Genomic DNA, 22577 nt, shown 5'->3' on the forward strand with positions numbered 1-22577 from the left:
GGGATCTGCAGATCCTCTCTCTACAATATCACTTGGAATGCCAAATGAAAAGTTTCTACCTCCGAACTGACCATGTTTAAGCACGATTTCAAAATGGCTTAAGGAATCTTCTTTAGTAGTGTGGAGGCTTAGCCCTTTTCGCGGTTTGCTTGCCTTATCACTGGGGTCCTCATTTTCGCAAAAGGATACGAGATCCTCGTTGCCAGCCAGAACCGCACAGTTAGATTTCATAGTCCGGGGAGCAATCGAAGGATTATTTACCACAGATGACAACTCGCTAGATGGTAAATGGTTGGATCCTATAGCGCATGATTCAGAAATATCCCCTGCATCGATCATATCAAGATCTGTAAGTAATTACTTTATCTCAGTGATCAAAATGTTAATATCGCTAATAAGTCTAAATAGTCTTGAAATTTCCCGTTGGCTTCCTCCCGCTGGACCATTGCCTTCAGATTTCCTTTTACTATTATCTGTGAGGAATATAAAAGAAAACCACAGTAGGCAGGCAGCTGCTATTCCTAGGCCTTGTGTCTGGGGCAGAGAACAGGAAGCGGGAAGGTATCAGGGATGCAAACAGTCAGTCGCAATACACCTTCCTCAACTCTGTCCGGCGGTTCTCTGCACCAATGTGAGGCTGTCGGATATCTAAAACAGCACTACAGGATTAAAGCACAGCCCTCCCCGCTGTCTCCGAACTCCAATCGGGAGCGCAACACCAGTGCTCTTGATCCTGCGGGTATGCCGCAATGCTCTTGAAGGCGGGCGTCCTGGCTTCGAAAGGCAGGTACGGTGGCCCACCTGGGCTTAATGCACAGCTTGTAGCACAGAGTTAGCAACTCCTGTGCCTTTGATCCCGCGGTTTATCCATTTATCAGCCACTACATAGAGAAAACGCTATGCTTTCTACAAGCATTTACAAATCACTTGATTTTAAATGTAGTAGGAAAGCACTGTTCCAGCTCACACACAAAAACATGATGTCCTATTTGGAATGATTTCCCTCTAGTGGCAATCACCTCCCCAATCTCTCCCACTCCAGGGACACAGCTGGGTAATTGATTCCTAGGGACATTTCCAATTGCAGTTGGGTAATCATACTCTTTCAAATCTTCTTTAAGGTGCTGAGTCAGAATGGGTCCTCATGAGTTTTCAAAGAATCCCCTGCAACCTCCCCTCGCTCTTGGAAAGAAAGTCTTCTCCAGGTAATATTCTTCTCTTGGGCAGGGCCCATATCTTCAGTTAATGTCCAGGTGCAGCTTTCATCCATTTAGAGCAAGTGGTATCCCTTCTATGTAGTTTATGAGTCCAAGGTTGGATCGTTATTCACTAAATGTTCCTGCTTGTTATAATCCCTCGTATGCCCATGGTTTGTCATGATTGTCACACTTTTTGCTTCGAGTCTTTCCATTGGTTTACCTAACAGTGAGACACTCCCACAGGATATACACACCACAATAGTAATTGGATGTTCATATGTCTGAATATGAAAAAGGTGGGGGCAGATATGCTTTTCCCCCCTCCTTTTGAGTGAAAATCAGATCATCTTTCATATTTGTTCGTAGCAGCATGACACATTGATAAAACACAGATTTCGGTAATGCCCCAGTCCACAAGCACGTCTGGATATGCAACATATTTATGTGCCATATTCTCCCAGAAAGCTAACAGTATTTATTTAAAAAATGGTAGGAAATTCGGATTTAGATTAACCTTCCTCTTTATCCTACTTAATGAAGAGTTACCTTGCAACTGGTTTTGTATGGCTACAACTAATGCTACATTTAGACTATGCCCTGCATCTGATCTGTGGACTTGGCACCTTATGTTCAACTTAATGGCTCTTGATTTGAGTCATTTTGATTTCTTCATTTAGGCCAACTATCTGGCGGGCTTCATGGAATGGCAGGGTCGAAAGGTGAAGTTTCTTTGAAGCCCGGTTCTTCAGAGAAGTGGTAGTGTTGTGATGGGAGACATTCTGAATCTTATCAGCTAGCACCACACTATATTTCAGTCGACTGATATATTTCAATTTGTATGTATAAGAATAGTTTCTCCTTAAATTGACTTGCAAAGGTGGGGGGGGGCGCTCATTAACCGAGAGTGCCTTTCCAAAGGGATTTTTGTTCTTGTTTGAATGTGTTTTCATGGCAACACACATCCTTTCATTGCAGATTGACAAAGGCCAATCTCATGGGACACATAAACCTCTCCCCCACATTGTCCTTTCTATGCAGGGCTAACGGAAGAAATGTGTTCGAGAGATTTCACTGGAGTTATGCAGCATTGCCCAAGCAACTGCATGAAAGGCCTAGTCACTTCTAGTATATGGATAAAGGGGAAAGAGATCGGGGAAGGGACACGGAAGGTAAAGTTCCTTTCGCAGGAGACTGGTCCCATTCCAGATGCGGGACCTGCAGTTTAACAGGTACTTATCGACATGACGGCGTAGAAGCTAAGAGCTCCTTCCAGAAGTAGAGACTGATCGAGTGAGCGTGCGGAGACCACCTTTGCATGGGCACTTGTAAACCCTCACTGGGTTCCAAAATGGCCGCCGTAGTGACCGTCTGGTTTCTCCTAATTGTTTTTTTCTCAAGCGTGTGCCGCGAAGGGCGGCGGGGCAGTACCTACCATTGGGTCGAGCCCACCTCATGTCCTGCATGTCGATTGAGCGCCCATTTCACCGACCCTCGATATGTGCCCAGTCGCTGGCTTCCAGGTGACGGACCTTAAAGGGGGGCTGACAGATGACCTCAAAGATGGCTACTGTAGGCCCCTCTGCTTGATATGGGGCGGTAGGGAAACCTTGTGCAACCTGCCGGATGGAGAACTCAAGCACAACATGCCCACCTCGAGGGTCAATGCCATGAAACAGGTTTCGATACCCAGATCAGGGCCGGGTACACCCTTCATATTTCTGAAGTCTATACATTGAGTATCATGAGTGCATAATAGTAAGTTTGATTATTACAGTGCTTTGAGGCAGTCTGTGAGTATAAAGCACTGGAACGCTCTACCCCCCACGATCCGAGGTGAAGCTTCCCTCACCACCTTCCGCAAAGCTATGAAAACTATCCTCTTCACATAAGGCCCCGCACATTATCATGAATATACACCACATGACCCAATGCATAAGTTATAACACAATGACCAACTGCAATGTCTTAACACCAGCATGATGTTCTGTAGTATCCATAATGTATCAACGACCGCCACTATGCCTGTACCTGTGTAACTATTTTTTTTGCAAGTAACAGCGCCTCCATGCCCGTGGGCTGCTTGTGCGCTATATAAATAAAAATAGTGTAAGCCGTCCATAATAAATGTAAATGAGCCATTTTGTAATTTAAGCACTGTAAATAAAATCAAAAGGTACAGTCTGATGCTACCTACCGTGAAAACATACCAGCATTTTAGTTTATAAATGCTTTCCTGGTTTGCAACTGGCTGCAGATTTCTTTAGCGCTCAGTGCATTGTTCTAGTGTTAACTGGCCCCTATTTTTAAATGACTGCAGACAGTTTTACTTTAATAAAGTTTTCAGCACACCATGTTGTAAATGTATAATTCTGCAGAACAAACTGTGTGGCTTTGAAGATCTTTTGGTTTGAACAGCTCAGTGCAATTGTTGTGGTGTGGCAACATCTAAGTCATTTGTCAATTGGTATCTTACAAGGGAGCAGGTAACTACTTAAATCTGGCAGCTACACCTTTGTCGTGGTAGATGCCACCACACATCAGTCTCCATTTACAAAACTTGAAGGGAACACATCCCCTGTGAAGACGGACATATTTTCTACCTCAATAGCACTTTGATTTTGGGAATTGGTAGTGCCTATTGTTAAAGTGAATGCTGAGAAACCTGGGCTTTGGGAGACATCTCATGAGAATTCCGATAAACCAGAAATGGGGCAGAGGCACAGGAAGGAAAGCTACCAGACTGAAGTGGAGCTTGAGAAGTGAAACCTCTGGAACCTGGCATCTAGGAGCTTTATCGAGAAGTATTGTGAAAGCTGGAAGACCAATGAAGGGTTCAAACCTGCGTAATCCTGGAAGAGCCATCCCAAGTGACCTGAACTGTTTTCTTTTGTTAGACGAGAGTTGGACATTTTGAGAGAAGGATTTGTGAAACCTTGTTTTGGCCATCTCGTGGAACATTTTGTTTCAACACTGGGTAGCCATGAAGCTGAAGACTTGTTAAAATTAGGATTCAGAACCTTCTGTTGGCCACTTCTTTGGACATAGGTTTCTCGATTTTTGCATAGTTTTTGAAGGGACAAGTACTCTTAGGAATAAGTTCATTACTTTATGGTTTGGCCACTCGTTCTTGGAGGTGGTGTATACTTGACAAAATCCCCCACTTTTTGTTGTCCTTTCCACAAATAAGGATGTTTCTTAAGCAAGCAGTGGCAGACCACTGTTTGCTTTAGGAACATCCTTATTATTTGAGATCTTTCTCTAGTTCCTCCCTCACCAAATCATTCCATTTGTTTGAACCACATAACTGGTGTTCATATGCGCCATTGCTTGGCCTTGCCACACTCCTTGGATTAAGACTCTTTAGTTAAAAGTTGTTAATAGTCTGAAAAAAGTTAAATCTTTCAATACCCAACCTTGCCATAAACTGCACACTGTTATCCTCTTGCTGCGTAGTGTTTCATAAAGAAACCGCATAGACCTAACTATAGACCGAGGGAGTGGTCATTATTGCAGGATATTGAGCTGCCTTCAAGTTACAGCGTAGGGCGAAGCAAAGGACCATAGTTTGACAAAAGGTCATTATCCCATGCGATAATGACCCCACCGAGGTTTATACGGCTATTGACATGTAATGTTAATAGTAATACAGCGTTGGAGTTTTGGTGGTGAAGTAAAAAACAGTACTTTAACAGGGAGTAAAGTAAATAGCCTCAATTAGGGCATGTGGTTTTATTTTGTTGGTTTAAATAACCGTTTTCTTCATAAGTTAAGTATTTTAATTGCAAGCTTAGCAGTAAGTTTAATATGAGCATGCATTCAGCAACATGTAAAAGTAAACAGGTTTTCTTTCCTACAAGCATTCAAAGCATATTGTCATGTTTTAGCTTTCCCTCTAGTTTGTTAACTAGGATGTTTCTGTGAAATAGAAGATACTTCTAATTAAGGATCTGTCTTGTTGAAAGAAGCCCTGTGTGGATATTGTGTTGTGGTTTCCCTGTCAGCTTTTGAAGTCCGAATGCAGACAATAGCAGTAGTTATTGACTGCACTCTGAACATTCTGCTGGGTTGATAGGAGGTTAATAGCGATCTCCATGTGCTATTTCAAATCATTAATCAACAAAGATGGTCTAACTGTAATGGTCTACCATTCAATGTTGTGCATTTAGAGAGCGGCAAGTTGCAGAACCCCTGTCCTAGTTTTAGTTCTAGTTATGCCTATAGTAGTACTAATTATACTGCCAGTAGAATTATCACTTCATAAACTTGATAGTAATAACTGGTGGTTCCAACAGTAGTGCTAGTACATATATTCATTCTGATGATACAAAAACCTAGTTTGGGAGGCTGCCTAGACATTTTAGTTGCTGGTAAAAAAGGAAAATATGCAACCTTTTCATAAGTGTATTTTTTCTTATAATTGCCCCTAAAACTTCCCCTTGTCTCATCCAAATATGTATGTAGATCACAAAATAGAGGGTAATCCAAGTAAATGCTTACAAATAACATTGAAAACTAGATGAGCTGGAAGTTTTTATTGAAAATATTGAAAAGAAATAACAGAACTAGGAAAAGCATTTTATTTTTGTAAAATAAACGGTATGTTGACTTTAGTATCATTTAACCTCAGTGTCTGGTTTGGACAGACCATGCGCCTTGGTCACGTGGCCGATGTTGTACCGTGGACAGGCCTAGATGTCAAGTCATATGATGGTTTTAAAAAAAAATGAAAACTCTCTCTTATATATATATATATATATATATATATATATATATATATATATATATATATATATATATACACATACACATTTCTGAGGCTTGTGGAATCTGCTTAAATCACATGCTGTGCATAGGCCGACATCTAGTGGAAGCTGCGGAGTATTAGTTTGTTTTTCGAAACTCGAAAATGGGCGTCGACACAGGGCGTGCCAGTAATACTATCCCTAGTGTGACGTCCACTGTACCCAAGATCCCTCACGTGTCTAGGATCCTCAGATTGTTTTTTTCCGCCATACTGGTCGGAAGCATTTTGCAGTCTCCCCTGGCCTTAGCCATACTTTTGCTAAAATATCGATAAATTGACATCCTTTCCCTATCCCAACGTCCAACTTCGACACTCGACGCCGGCTTGGAGAAGAATTCGACCGTCGGCTGCTGCAGACGGATTTGGGCCTTGGAAGGCCTCTGGCCTCGGCCTGGGCCTTGGAAGGCCTCTGGCCTCGGCCCTGCAAGTAGGGAGAGTGGGGGGTTGGACATACTCTACACTCTTGGTATAGGTACATCTTATACATTTCCTACACTTAACAGCCCGCTGCCTCAAGGTGTGTATGGAGGGTACCCCTTTTCAATTCTGCCCCAAGTGCAATCGCAAATACCCTTGGGTCGACAGGCACGCCACGTGCAATCTCTGCTTGCCGAGGGACCACCCCGAGGCGAACTGCAGAGCGTGTAGTAGGTTTAAACCTAAGACACTTAAGGACCGTTCGACGCGTTTGGCCCACCACGCCAGGCAGGAGGCCATGGCAGCGGAAGGCGCCTTCAGCGATGGCAGCGACGCCGTGCTTTTGGACGGCGAGGGCATTACGGCGTCTAAAGACAGCCGAGCGCAAGTCCCCGACCTCGGAAGGTCGTCCGACAGGGCAGCTATGGGGAAGACCCCCGGCGACACAAGCGCTTCACACACCACTCACACAAAACACACGAAGTCCAACCGAGACTCGACGACGTCGAGTTCTCGGAAAGAGGCACATCGAGAACGGTCCGAATCGGTGTCCTCTGGGTGTTCTCGATCGAGATCGCCGCATGACTCCAGGAAATCATCCACTCTTGCCAAGAGTGCCTCGCTCCCTAAGCTAACGGAAGTTCGATCGTCGGAGGACGAAGACGACTTCCACCCCCAGGCCGCTCTCCAGGAGTCGGAGCCCGCAGACAAGATCAGCGCGGCCCCACGTTCGATGGACAGGGACTCTACTCCCGATCCTCGACGCCAGGCGTCGAAGACCTCCGGAACCACAAAGGGACAGGGAAAACTCTTCTACTCACGGGGAGGGGGGAAAACAGCAAAAGAAGCAGCCACTGCACTCTTCCACACCTGTAAAACACTCCACTCCTCTTCAACAGACAAGCCCAAGTCTGCTGCTATTTCTAAAACCAGCAAGTCTACTCAGGATAAGTCTCCTAGACTTTCTGAGAGAGTCATTCCCAGTTCCAAAGAATGGTCGAGTGATGACATAGATAGGGTCATGTAAAGGATGTCTTCTTTGGCAGACTTTTATGATAAAAATCCAGACCATTTCCTTTCATATAATTCACAAGAGTCTACACCCTCAGGTTCTAATGATCCTATCCCCCCTAGTAAGAAGCCCGGGTTTGAGACACCTATGACGTCTTCGGACCCCTTCGAGGTACAACCATACTCACGGCCATACTCACAGTATCAAGGAGAGACTTCCTTTGGTGAGGACCAAGAATTTGGCATGGTAAAAGAGCAAACCGGGACGGGCTAATATGGGGATGAGGAGGACCAAGAAGAGGAAGAGGAAGACCCTGAAACCTACAGAGTAGATTCCCCGGTAGAGAAGGAAGCCCCGGTTACCGACTCACCTGTCGATAACCAACCCCTCCTGAACGAGGTTCTGGCACGAGCAGCAGAACATTTCCATATTGACACCCACGGTGTCCAGGAGGAGAGGGACTTCGCCGAGGAGTTAGTGGGTGAAAGGAGGCCTGTTGCCCAGACCATCCCTATCCTTAAGTCTATTCAGCGAAGAATAGACCCATCCCTAGTGAACCCGAACCTCACCAGAGCAGTCAATCCCAGAGTTGGAAAAACTTTTCAGGGCAGCCCAGTCTGACCCTCTCTATATAAGAGGACATCTGAAGCCAGACTCCCTGGTTGTCACTAACACTCGTAAGAGGGCTGGAACACCCTTTTCATCCTCCAAAGCTCCTCCAGACAAGGAGAGCAAAAAACTATATGGTTTCGGCAGGAAAGTAGCCTCAACGTCCGCCTATCAGGCAAGGATTGCAAACTCCACCACCATGTTGGCCAACTACAACTGCCATCAGTGGGAAGAAGTCGCGGCACTCATAGCCTCTGCACCAGAACCCTGAAAGGGCCAGTTAGCACGAATTTCAGCAGAGGGTAGAGCCGTGTCTGGTTGCATTATAAAAGCAACTTTTGACGCCGCAGACAACGCAGGCAGATTGATAGCAGAAGGTACTGTTATCAAGAGACATGCATGGTTACGGCAGTCTGGTTTTCAGGCAGAAAACCAGGCATCATTGTTGGACAAACCGGTGGAAGCCGATCTGTTGTTTGGTAAGGCGGTCGAGGACGCGCTGAAGAATGCCAAGGACGAATATGAGACACTCAAGTCCCTTGGCCAACTAACCAATAAACCCCCTAACCAGAGAGGGAATGGAAATTTTCATCACCCACACGGGCAAAATTCCCAGAGAGGATCAAACTATTCCCAGGGGCAGGGTACACAGTGGAGCAACAACAGCCAACAGTCTACCCAGGGTTACGGCAGGGGTAATAGGAGAGGACGTGGTAAAGGCAGAGGCAGCCCCAGTAGAGGAGGCGGCACGCCTCCACCAAAGCAGTGACGTTCAGTTCAGGGTCCCTTCTCACGCAACCCCAGTAGGGGGACGCATTTCCAACTTCACGCAGGCTTGGGAAGGGATCACATCAGACAGATGGGTGCTGTCAACAGTATCCGCAGGGTACTGTATAGAACTACTGCAGCGTCCCCGGAACCATTCTCCACGACAAAGAGTACACTCCTTAGAACATCAGAAGATTCTCCTCGAGGAGATCACCAATCTGCTAGCAAAGGACGCGATAGAACTCGTCCCGGGACACCAGGTAAACAAGGGTATTTATTCAACTTACCTCCTTGTGCCAAAAAAAAAATAAAAAAAATATTTGACAATGCGCCCAGTATTGGACTTACGGCCTGCCAACAAGTATGTCAAGCCCCAAACGTTTCGAATGACTACGCTACAAGAGGTAATCCCCCTCCTAAAAAAGGGGGATTACATGGCAACCTTGGATATGAAAGATGCCTATTTTCATATTTCCATGTTCCCAGCGCACAGGTACTTGCGCTTCAAGGTGGACAGTCGGCACTACCAGTTCAAGGTACTGCCCTTCGGGATAGCTTCGGCACCAAGGGTATTCACCAAGGTACAGGCGGTGGCGGCTGCGCACCTATGCAGGGAGGCAATCCCAATGTACCCTTATCTGTACGACTGGCTCATAACGGGGGAAACCCCAGTAATTTGCAGGACAAACATTTAAAGGACTATCGACCTCCTCCACGAATTAGGCTTCTCAATCAACGAGAAAAAGTCAAGCCTGGTGCCAAGCACCTCCAAAAAGTTCCTAGGAGCAATCCTAGATGCTCAAGAGGGGTTGACATTTCCTTCAGAGGAAATAATTCGGAATATACTACTACAAATTCCGCAATATCAGTCCGGTCACCAAATAACGGTACGCAAAGCAATGCGTTTGCTGGGCATGATGGCGTCATGTATTTACCTGTTCCCCCAAGCGCGCCTGCGCATGCGTCCCATGCAGGAATGGTTGGCGAAACAGTGGTCTCAGGCAAGTGGTCAGTGGGACGATCTAGTGGTCGTTTCGCCAACACTGGTACAAAGCCTTCACTGGTGGACAAGAGAGAATCTTGCACAGGGGAAACCCTTTTACGATCCCGAAGTACAGGCAGTAGTCACTACCGATGCATGCCTGACTGGGTGGGGAGCTCACCATCTCCACCACACAGCTCAGGGTCTCTGGTCTCCCTCAGTGGCCAAGAACCACATCAACCTGCTAGAGCTTCTGGCAGTATGCAGAGCGCTTCAAGCGTTCGAGCCCTACCTACTAAACCTGTCAGTGCAAATCCGGACGGACAGCACGACAGCCATGTTCTACCTGAACAAGCAAGGAGGGACTCGTTCGCCAAATCTGTCCAAGATTGCCCAGAAAATCTGGCTATGGGCACTCAGATGGAACATCTTCCTGTCATCACAACATGTTCCAGGGGAGCTCAATTCCCTAGCGGATGCTCTGAGCAGAGACTCCCTCCCAGAGGAACACGAATGGGTTCTACACAGAGAGGTCGTAGAAGATATCTTCTCTCAGTTTGGTTTCCCCACGATAGACTTATTCGCCACAAGCGGAAACAGACAATGCCCAGGATTTGTATCCAGGTTCCCCCACCAGACTCCCAGGGGAACGCCCTGTGGATGAACTGGTCAGGGATGTTTGCGTACGCTTTTCCACCAACTCCTCATCAGGAAGGTGGTCAACAAGATGAACAGAGTCGATGACGCTCGTCCTAGTTGCTCCCATGTGTGCAAGACAACCGTGGTTCCCACACTTACGCAGGATGGCGGTGTGCGAGCCAATGAAACTTCCGGCCTGGTACAACCTTCTGTCCCAGCACCAAGGTCAAACAGTGCATCAGCAACCCAACTCAATGAACCTGGCAGCATGGCTCCTGAGGTCATTGAGTTTGGACATCTCAATTTCCCACAGAGGTGTATGGATATCCTAAAGGAATCTAGGAAACCAAACACAAGGCACTGCTACTTTGACAAGTGGAAGAGATTCGTTATCTGGTGCCAGAGTAAACAAATCAACCCAGTTGATTGCACTGCTTCCACTATTGTTACATACATGCTCCACCTGCTGGATGCAGGACTAGTTTTTAACTCACTGAAAGTACACCTGGCAGCCCTGTCGGCATACACCACTTCACATAACAAGGTCTCGTGGTGGAAAGTACCAGTAGTTAAAGCCTTCATGGAAGGAGTAAAGAGACTTCACCCTCCTATTTCAAACCCACCACCAGGGTGGGACCTTAATGTGGTGCTGTCTAAGCTCATGGGCCCCCCCTTTCGAGCCCATGCATAAAAGCAGTCTCAAACACCTGACTTATAAAATGGCCTTCTTAGTAGCTATTACTTCTATAAGAAGGGTCAGTGAAATTCAGGCTCTGTCAGTGCAGGATCCCTTCTTTACTGTCCATAAAGACAAACTGGTTTTACGCACACACCCTAGGTTCTCACCTAAGTTTATATCTAAATTCCACGTAAACCAGTCCATCGAGCTTCCGGCTTTCTTCCAGGACCCTCAAAGCTCTGCTGAGATGAAACTACACACCCTAGATGTGCGTAGGGCGGTCCTCTACTATGTAAATAAAACCAGACCGCTAAGGAAAACAGATCAGCTGTTTGTCTCCGTAGCTACAGGCAGAGAGGGGGGACGCGTCTCTAAAGGCGCTATCTCGAAGTGGATTATTAACTGTATCCAGCTGTGTTACTCACTCTCTGAAAAGACTCTGCCTTTCACGCCAAGAGCCCACTCTACAAGAGGCATTGGGGCCACTCTGGCTTTCATTGCAAATGTGTACCCCTTGACACCATTTGCAAAGCAGCTACTTGGAGCTCTATTCACACTTTTACTCAGTATTACTGCATTGACACCCATTCCAAGGCAGATACACAAGTGGGACAAGCGGTTCTAAGACACTTATTTGCTCATGACCCTTCTCGCATCCCACCTCCTTCTTCAGGTACTGCTCGCTAATCTATGCACAGCATGTGATCTAAGCAGATTCCACAAGCCTCAGAAGACATACATTACTCACCGTAATCGTATTTCTGATGCTTGTATCTGCTTAGATTCACATGCGACCCACCCTTCCTCCCCTCTGAGAGAAGGCGCATGGTTGCTTGTAGTCTTATTTTTCTATCTGCTTGGATTATCTGTACTCACGCTACTCCTCATTCTACCTCATGTCAGAAAAAATACAATCTGAGGATCCTAGACGCGTGAGGGATCTTGGGTACAGTGGACGTCACACTAGGGATAGTATTACTGGCACCCCCTGTGTCGACGCCCATTTTCGAGTTTTGAAAAACAAACTGTAATACTCCGCAGCTTCCACTAGATGTCGGCCTATGCACAGCATGTGAATCTAAGCAGATACAAGCATCAGAAATACGATTACAGTTTTCCTGTGCTGCCAACCTCATACTGTTGGGCGCATAGAAGAATAGGGGTTTGATTTTTAACTGCATAGGGTGTCATAGTAGCTTACTTTTAATTTGTATCACATTGGTCTCTTCCCAACTTATAGTGAGTAGTTCTGCTTGTACTGTCATTGAATGTCAACTGTGTGCATATGTGTGGGAGAAGAGGAGTTAAAGCATTTGAACGTACTAATTCCTCTCTTCTCCACTTTTTTGCCCCTTCTCTTATCCTTTTTTCATTTACACATGTTTCTGACTGCCTTTCCCTTTATTCTCATTTCTTTTGCATTACTTACTGTTTATACATGTTCCCTTTATTAATTTGTTTTCCTTTTTGACCCCCCCCCTCCTACCCTCCCTTTTCTTTGCATTCTTGCTTTCCCTGTCTTTTTTGTCTTGTTCCTCAGCTGACCTGGACGGGATTCAGTCATGGGGAGAGGTTCGATGACGGTGAACTTTGGAAAGTAAGCTTGCTTTTTTCATGTACTTTTATTGGTTTTCAGTCTTGAGATAAATGTGAAGATAGAGCATCATTAAGACTCATTTTATTCAGACATCAATTCATAGCACTAGGTAATGCGCTACTTGCCATTAACTCATTTGGTGTATCAAAAGTGGCAAACCCTTCCAGCAAAATACTGCTATGGGTGTATGTCACTTGGCATACCAAATGTCTGAGTGCCTCACTACCAGGAGTTGGAGTTTGGTCATAAACTGGAGGATGCCATGCTAGTTAGGTGTTTGTATCATGGCAGTTTTTCTCCCAACATCCGTTGTGTTTCTGGTACTATTCGCAACTTCTTGCTTACCTCTGAAGAACACTACCCAGCCAGTCACAGTATTTTCTGCCCAGTAATGTGGTGTTTAGTCAAAGAAATGCTACTGACCCAGTATGTGCACCCTCCACTCTCTGCTGATGGGAAGCACATATGCTGTACAGTACTAGAAATGCTTCAGGCACAGTAAGTGCTGTGGCAAGCCAGTAGTAGTACTCAGGACTCTGGAACATTATGTTCACAGATCTTTGTCTTTTCTTACAATTGTTCTGACCCCCTGGCTAGCTTCAAAGAAAATAAACTAATGAAAACTATCTCTGAGATGTATTGCCTATTCTAAAAACCATCAGTTCAAGCAATAAGTATTACTGTCAGGATGTCTCAAAACATAAAGCCCCTAGTCCAAATCCTAAGCTGGCCTTCTACTTTCCTAGAAAAACTAACACTCATGGGTGAAAAGGGTTTAACAACTAAACAGTTGATTGACTGCTTCGGATCCCGGTTTACTCCTTCTCTGGTTCCCCTGAATAGAAAGTTCTTTATGTGGTGGTATAATGGCTGAGTGTTCCAAATGTAGTTCCCAAGGAAGTTTGACTTCGGATATTCCAGTCTTTCTGGCCATCTGGGGGTGCCATTTTCATTTGTTTACCCCGTTCTGGGGTGTTCCCTTTTCCCTTTAGGGCTTCACACTATTTCACTCCACTCTATGTATTTCTCTTGTTTCTCTTTTTTTATCCCTGTTCCAGGGTGTGTTAACTCTCCCCTCTTCTCTCTTGGGGTATCTTCACACTCTTCCTCTCTAGCGTTATCTTCACTTTGAGCAAGTGGGTGCATGTCTTGCATGACTCATTGGAAATGAGCTCAAAACTTTTCACCTCTTCCCCTTCAGAAGTAGTCAGATGGCCCACAGTCCTTCCTTCACGCTGGTCCCTTCTAGCACAGGCTTCCTTTCCTCCATCTCCTCTGGGCTCTCTCAGGTTTCTCTCTTCAGCACAGCAGGGTACCCCCCAAGGACAAGGCAGCCTTTTTTCCCTACTTCAGGCTTCTTCACTGTTTTCACTGAACCAGCGAGACGGGAATCCAGCCCCAAGCTTAGACATCCTGCCGCTGAACTGCCTCTCCTTTTGTACAGACCTTTCAAATGGATTGTGTCCTCCCACATATTCCTCATCTTATGATAAATACCCTTCCAGCTTCAGCTGCTTCAAATTATTTTCGACAGGGGGTGCTGTGTACCGTCTTGTCGAGTCTGTCCCTTGAGGGCCTCCGTTTGACTGTCAACGTCATCATCATTATAAATAGCGCACGCATCGCCCGTTGGCTTCAGTTCTGTTTTTCCGAGCTAACGCTTCAAAGAATTACGTCACGCTTTGGTTATTTACTGAACTTTGTCACAAATTTTTCGATTACAAAAGTGTCCTCACCATCGGCTCCATCAACGTTTAAGACAGGTTTCAAGAAGTGTCAAGACTGCGACCCCCACTGCATATGACTCTGGTGTCTGGGAACCGATCACTGTACCTCAGAGTGTAACTCCTGCCAGGCGATGACCACAAAGGCTTTGAGGGAGTCTAAAGGTAAATTGGCGGTGGGTAGGTTACCTTCGAAGTCTCCTTCGAAGAGTTCCAAAATAAGAAAATCCAAGGAGTCGAGAGATTCTCCTCGATGAAAAAAGTCCAAAAGAAACCGATCGAGAAGTGGATCATGACATTCTTTGTCTTCTTCCAAGAAACAGCGTCACAGCTCACCTTTTGACCTCTAGGGATTCCTCTACCGAGGTAATCACATGTCCAACTAAGTCATACTCCCCAGTAAAATGGGATGCATTTCCTAAGGAAATGTTCAAAATCTTTGTGAATGCAGCCCCTTCCCCCTCGAGGCACAAGCAGAAAGTCCATGCCCCTGCCAATCTGGATCAAGACGGCAAAGGTAAGACAAAACCTTTTAAATCTTTGAGTCTGAGCCATAAGCCGGAACTACATCGAGAGAAATCTCGATCCGACGAGAAATCGTTGCAGGCTTAGACAAGCCAGGAACCCAATCCATTGAGGGTTCCTTCGAAGAAACATAAAAAGTCAGCAACTCTGACTGCCTCGCTAACGCCACCGGCCCAAGGGTTTTCACCAATTTAACTCTGGTGGTGACGGGGGGGATTCACATCCACTCCTACATGGACAATTGTCTGATCATGGCACGTTCAACCGAACAAGCCCAGGAACATGTCGGCAGAACCTACCACTCTCTCCACAGACTGGGGTTCGCCCTCAATTACAGGGAGTCCCACATGATACCATCTCAAAGACTCGAGTACATTGCAGCATTCCTGGATGCCTGCTCTGGAAAAGCCTTGCCATCCGAGGTGAGGGCTCAACACATTCTGCAGATGGTCACCAAATTTTAGAATGCCCAGTGTCTTCCGACTTTCAATTATTTGAGGTCGCTTGGCTTCATGGTATCCAGAGGCTCGCCTGAAAATGAGATCCCTCCAACAGGCTCTCGGGTCTCAATAGTACCAATTCTCAGGCAGGATATAGGATCACCTTCAGGTTCCGAGCAGTCGCATAGGATCTTCTGTGGTGTGCTTGCAAGGGCAGGATTTTGAAGTGAGAATACTTTTGGCAGCCATGGCCAGAGATAACAGTAGTCATGGGCACCACACTCAAGGGGTGGGGAGCCCACGCCAATGATCTGATAATCAGCAGTTGTTGGTCTCCATCAGAGACCAAACTACACATCAACCTTTTGGCGCTGAGGTCAATCAGACTAGCACTGTAGGCCTTTCTGCCCTCTGTACGGGGAAAGAATGTCCTGATGATGACAGACAACACAGTGGCCATGCACTACCTAAACGAGAGGGGAGGCGTAGGGTCACTACCACTGTGCAGATAGGCAATAGAGCTGTGGTTCTGGCCAAATTTAGAAGGAAACTCTTTCTGATGCTTGTTAATCTGGTTAGAATCACATGCTGTGCATATGGGCCGACATCCAGTGGTAACCGCGGGGTATTGCATCTCGTCTTTCGGGGAGCGAAAGGGGACGTCGGCATAGGCGTATCTGTAACACTACCCCTATCGTGACATGTAGTGTACCCAAAATCGCTCGCGCGCTGCGGTCCCTCAGATTCTTTTTTTTCCGCCCAGATTACTGGTCACCCTGTTGCGGAGCTCTTTCATAAGACATTATCACCTTGTTATCGACTTTGTGGTGGACTTTCGACGCATACGATCCGGTGGCGTAGCAGTCCATGTGGCCGGGCCCTTTGGCCGCCCTACACAGTAGGGAGAGTGGGGTCGGGGTGGCAATATCCTTTCAGTTATGTCTCTCCTCTTTCCACCTCTTTGCCCTCTAGGTCTGGTCATAGTCTTTATTGCCTTCTGCTATGGAATGGACACCATTTAGGTTTTGCTCCTCTTGCAGGGCCAGACATCCTTGGAAGGGCGAGCACTCTAAGTGCAATGATTGTCTACCCCTTGACCAAGTGTAATTGCTGCCTGTAAACTTCTGCACCCTAAAACGCTTAAGGAGCGCCGCATTAAGCAGTGGGTGGTCTACGGCATTTCGCGGGCTGGATCTTCTTGCCGCACCAGCCGAAAGTGACAGGGGGACTAGTGATGATCTGACATCCGTGTTGGATGCCATAGACCTCACGACGGACACTCCTAGGTCTTCCACGCCCATCCCCGATAGCCCTGACGCGAGTCACGCTATGGGGATAACACCTGGCGACAGGGGCGTACAAGATCGAAGCCACACTAAACACAACCCCAACCCCAGTTTCGACGGCACCATCGGAACGGGTGACAGCGCCAACAGGACCACCGAAAATGTTTACGGAATCCTCTGATCTTCAAGATCAACAGCCTTCCCCACATCCGCAGCAGCGTCTTACGGCTGGGCCTTCCAAACCATAGGACGCTACTTCCATAACGCATCCGGCCGCTGAAGCGCACTTAGCTGACGCTCCGAAGGCTCAGGTAGAAGGAAAATCTACCGCTAGGCCTCCTAGTCAACCGCAACATCACCCGCTTTGCCAAATATCTCCGAAAGCATTGCTAGGATTGGTTCGGCAGTGGGGCCGAAGGAGAGGTCTCAAGAGACGACGAAGCGCAAGGAGCAATCCGCAGACACGGCGAAAGACTCACCAAAGCACCCAGATGCTTGCGAGGACTACATAGCGAGTCCTGTGCCTTTGTCTAGCTCTATTGCAGACAAATTTCAGTGCCATAGGGAAGAAAATAAAAATGTTCCACCCTTCTGGTTCATCTAGATGGACCAGAGACAAATTCAAAGGGTGTATGGACAGGTTGGAGAAGTTTGTCTCACTTTCAGAGCAACCTGCCCCCAAGAGACCTCGAGAGGACCCTCCCTCTGTGCCTGCTTCTAATTTTCTAGGAAATTTAGGACCTTCTCAGGAAAATTACACTTCCATCCACCCCGAAGACGAGATCCAGATGGACATCAACACATTCATGAGGAGGAGGATACTAACTTCCTACAAAACTACACTGTGGATGACCAGCCGGATCCCATGGGAGACTGGGAGGACAGTCACCAGAACCATGGGTGCACCCTGCCCATGACCAGGACTCTGATGTCCTATGTTTGGATTTCTCTCCCTTCACTCCGGCCCGCCAGGCTTCCCCAGTGGACGATCAATGCCATATTGAGAAAGGCAGCTGAATATTTTGAAATAGCCACCCAGGAGGCTTTGCCTGAATAGGACTTTGTGGAGGATATCCTCAAAGAAAAGCCCCGCTCCAGCCAAACCATACCTCTTCTAAATTCCATCAAGAGGAGGGTGGAAAAATGATTTTGCTCATCGCTTATTGACCCTACATACATTAAGGGCCATGCCACACCCGATTCACTAGTGGTTACCACCACCTGAAAACGGGAGGGGGGTACCCCTTGCTACAGGAGAGGCACCTCCCAATAAGGAGTCGAAAAGGCTGTATGCCTTGGGAAAACAAATCACCACGGCAGCTGACTTTTCCACGCGTATAGCAAACACTACTACATTGCTTGCTTGTTATGCCGATGTACAGTGGAATCTACTGAAGGAAGGTCTTCAGGAGGTGCCTGAGCCCTCTAGAACCAAATTACTTGCCATTGTGACCGAGGGCAGGCAGGTCAACCAGAACGTACTGAAAAACATGCTGGATGCTGTGGAGACGGCGGGAAGATCGCTAGCTCAAGGCACCCTGCTCAAACGGCATACCTGGCTCAGGAACTCTGGTTTCAAGCCGGAAACCCAAGCAGCTCTTATTAATAAGCCTGTTGAGGAGACAAATCTCTTTGGTAAAGCAGTTGACTATGCCCTTGAGACTGCCAAAAAGGAGCATGAGACTCTTAAGTCCCTTCACCCAAAAGCCATCCCCTCAGAGGGGAAGCTGTTGCTGTAGGTCCTTTCGGGGCCAATCCCGTTCCACACACAACCTGTATAATACGGGAAATACCTGCAACTCCAGACAGGCATCCAGCACCCCTGCCAACTATCCACCCAGGGGACAGCGGTGCGGGAAAGGCAGTGGCAGAGGCCCCAACTCTGGGGAAGCAATAGCCTCTGGTCACAAATGACCTACAGATCCAGGTCCCCTCCCATGTCACCCCGATCAATGGGCGCTTAACATCTTTCCTTTCGGCATGGGAGGGGATAACGTCAGACCAGTGGGTTCTCAAGACGGTCGCCCAGGGGTACTTTGTGGAATTTGCCCGACAACCACAATTCAGACCGCCCAAAGCACGACATGTGACGCCAGACCATCTGCGAATCCTGATACAAGAGGTGGAAGCACTTCTGGAAAAGGACGCCATAGAAGCCGTCCCTGCTCTTCTGGTAAAAGAGGGTATTTATTCAGAGCACTTCATTGTACCCAAAAAGGACCTCACCTTGCGCCCAGCGAACAAATTTATCAAACCTCAAAAGTTTTGTATGCTAACTCTTCAGGAAGTAAACCCACTGTTGAAACAGGGGGATTACATGGCGATACTGAACATGAAAAATGCATACTTTCATATTTCAATGTTGCCAGCGCACAGAAAATATCTAAGGTTCATTATAGAGGACGTGCACTATCAACTCAAAGTATTCCCCTTCGGCATTGCCTCAGCGGCAAGGGTGTTCACAAAGGTTCTGGCAGTAGCGGCAGCACACCTGCGCAGACTATCGTCCCGGTTTACCCTTACCTCGACGACTGGTTCATAACGGGGGACTCCTACGAAGCATGCCTATAGAACACTCATAAGAAAATAGACCTGTTGTTCAGTATGGTATTCTCCATCAACGAGAAGAAATCCAGCCTAGGGGGTGTCACACTCTCCAGGGCTATCCAAGTTGTCCCACAACATCTGGATGTGGGCTCTAAAATACAAGATGTTCTTGCAAACTCAACCTTCTAGCGAACTCTGGATAACATGGTCAGGGAAATTTGTTTACGCATGTGTACCCCCCCCCCTCCCCCCCCCCCCCCCCCGACTCCCCTATTCAACAAGATCATGCACAAGATGCACCAGGAACCAGTCACCATGATATTGGTGGCCCCCATTTGGGCCCGGCAACCCTGGTTCTCTCATCTGATGGAGCTGTCCCTCTCCCCTCCTATGAAGTTTCCCTGCCCGTATAACATTTGTCTCAGGACAGTGGGGAAACACTACGCCAATGCCCGCAAACTCTGAACTAAGCTACATGGCTCCTGAGGTCCTAGAGTTCGGACACCTTCAACTCCCTCAGAGATGCATGGACATACTTAGGAAAGCTAGGAAACCTAACACCCGGTATTGCTTTTCCTGTAAGTGGAAACGGTTTGTCATCTGCTGCAATACCAAAGGCATCAACCCGATTGACTGCTCTCCTACCCACATTGTGTTGTACCTGACACACTTGTTAGACTCAGGACTGGTTTTGAATTCCCTAAAGGTTCACCTAGCTGCTCTCTCAGCCTATACTACGTCACAACAGAAGGTGTTGTGGTGGAAAATACCTGTTGAGGCCTTAATGGAAGTGGTTAAGAGAATTCACCCCCCCCCCCCCGTTTCTAACCCAGCTCCCGGATGGGATCTAAATGTGGTATTGAGCAGACTCATGGGTTCTCCCTTTGAACCAATGCACAAGGCAAGTCTAAAAGACTTTACTTATAAGACGGTCTTCCTAGTGGCTATCACTTCTATTAGAAGGGTTATTGAACTTCAGGCCCTTTCAGTTCTAGACCCTTTTGTTACAGTCCACAGGGATAAGGTGGTTCTGCACACTGTGCCCCCATTTGCACCTAAATTCATTTCGAAGTTCCATGTGAACCAATCAATTGAACTACCCACTTTCTACCAGAATCCCACTAGCATGGACGAAAGAAGCCTACACACACTAGATGTGTGCAGGACAGTCATGTTTTACCTGGAAAGAACGAAACCTCTGCGGTAGACGAACCAGTTTTTCATTTCAGTGTCAGCTGGTAGAGAAGGGGATCCTGTCTCTAAATCAGCTATCTCAAGGTGGATTGTCAAATGCATCACACTGTTATACTCTTGCTAAGAGAGAACTGCTCTTCAAGCCTAGAGCGCACTCTACTCAGGGCACTGGGGCTTCCATAGCATTCATTGCAAATGTTCCCCTTGAGTCCATTTGCAAAGCAGCAACCTGGAGTTCTGTACACACACCTTTACAAAACACTATTGCGTGGACACTCATTCTAGATCTGATTCTCAGGTGGGACAAGCAGTACTAAGACATCTTTTCACTACTGTTCCTTCTCACAACCCACCTCCAACTCCGGGTACTGCTCGCTAGTCTATGCACAGCATGTGATTCTAAGCAGATTAACAAGCAACAGAAGACCTGCATTACTCACCGTAATAGCATTTCTGATGATTGTATCTGCTTAGATTCACATACGCCCACCCTGCCTCCCCGCTCTGGCGGAAGGAGCATGGACATCTTACTACTTTCTCTCCTTATGTACTCGCTCACAATAGCCCTGGGCTCTCTCATGGCAGAGAAAATACAATCGGAGGGACCTCAGCGCGTGAGGGATTTTGGGTGCACAACACATCACAATAGGGACAGTGTTACACACGCCTATGCCGACGTCCCCTTTCGGTCCCCGAGCGACGAGATGCAATACTCCACGGTTACCACTGGATGTCGCACCATAGGCACAGCATGTGAATCTAAGCAGATACAATCATCAGAAATGCTATTACGGCGAGTAATGCATGTCATCGGCAGCTCACCTAGCGGGAGAGGAGAACACAGTGGCGGACGCTTCGAGCAGGCAGAGCACAGTCTCCCACGAGTGGGAACTAGCTGAGGAAGTCCTTCAAGAGATCACCCTTTGGGGAACCTCTCAAGTGGATCTGTTCGCTGTCAGTGTCAACAGGAAGTGCAAACTGTATTGCTCTTGGGGAATTGCCACCAAGAGGAGCTTTAGGGGACGCGTTCGTAGTGGACTGGGAGTTTCAGCTCCTATACACTTTTCCTCCAGTCCCCGTCTTTCCTCACGTGATCATGAGGCTGAGAAAGTTTAGGAAATCCATGATCCTTTGCTCCAGATTGCGACAGGGGGAAGGGGTACCTGTACCTTCCTGACATGTCCATCTCCCCTCCAATGCATCTTTCACAAAGAGAGGACCTTCTCTCACGAGAGGAGGGTCAGGTTCTCCTGAAGTTATCCCTGCAGTAAATAAAAAACTTTCTGCTAAATACAGGGTATCGGCCTCAGATCCTGAATATCTGAGCAAGCATCCAACTCCAGAGAGTTTAGTTGTACAAGCAGCAACTTCATCTAACAGTAGGTCGGCATACCCTACTATTCCACAGGACAGGGATGATAAAAGATTTGATGCCATGTCAAAAAAAGTCTTTTCGGCATGTAGCACAGCGCTTAAGTCTATCAGCGCCACTTGCACGCTAGCAAGATTCAGCCACACACTTTGGGAGTGTGCTTCATCTGCGGCTGACCGTCTCCCAGAAAGAGAAGGGACGCATTCTTAAACATCATCAGGGATGGAAAGGATGCAATGTGCGAGTCCCTCCAAACAGGCATTGATTCTGCTGACCGCATCAGCAGGGCCCTGGCAGCAAGTACCACAATCCGCACATTTGCGTGGTTGCGGAAGTCTGGTTTTGCTCCAGATGTACAAGCCAGACTTCTGAACATGCCCTTTGACGGCACTTCTTTATTTGGAAAGAAGGCTGATGACAGCCTGGAGAGATTACAAACATACAAGGCAGCAGCGAAATCTCTTGGGGGTGCAATCCGGCAGACTCCAAATTGCCCCTCAGGAGCTTCCTGGAGGGGTTGGTCCTTTCGCTTTTACACCGCATTCGGAAAAGGCAGAGGACAGCCAGCTGAAAGGGGCCAGAAACGATTCACCCGTGGCGGACGGGTCAAAGGTACAAAAGCTGCAGTAGCAGGTGCCACTTTACCCTTGGCATCTGTGTCAGCCGCTTCTAAACCCCTCTGAGGTCTCCCCTCACAAGATACCAGTAGGGGGCAGGTTAACTCAACATCTGGCAGAATGGCAGGCTATTACGTCAGATGCGTGGGCATTGGAAACAGTTGCC

At 47.3% G+C, this 22577-nt stretch overlaps 1 protein-coding gene across 5 annotated transcripts in view; it reads left to right on the forward strand.

Moving 5' to 3' along the window:
• Positions 1-22577, forward strand: part of APBB1 (amyloid beta precursor protein binding family B member 1) — a 1513529-nt gene that overhangs the window by 674158 nt on the left and 816794 nt on the right. For 4 of the 5 annotated variants that reach the window (XM_069640532.1, XM_069640533.1, XM_069640536.1 and 1 more), the window contains one exon: positions 12650-12706. The exons of the other annotated variant lie outside the window; for it this stretch is intronic. In XM_069640532.1, the coding sequence (XP_069496633.1) occupies positions 12650-12706 (57 nt within the window). The remainder of the gene's footprint in view (positions 1-12649; positions 12707-22577) is intronic. 5 annotated transcript variants of the gene reach the window in all.

Source organism: Ambystoma mexicanum, chromosome 7q, assembly GCF_040938575.1.
Source record: "Ambystoma mexicanum isolate Mex_15411 chromosome 7q, UKY_AmexF1_1, whole genome shotgun sequence".
In the NCBI taxonomy this organism is placed as follows: Eukaryota; Metazoa; Chordata; class Amphibia; order Caudata; family Ambystomatidae; genus Ambystoma; species Ambystoma mexicanum.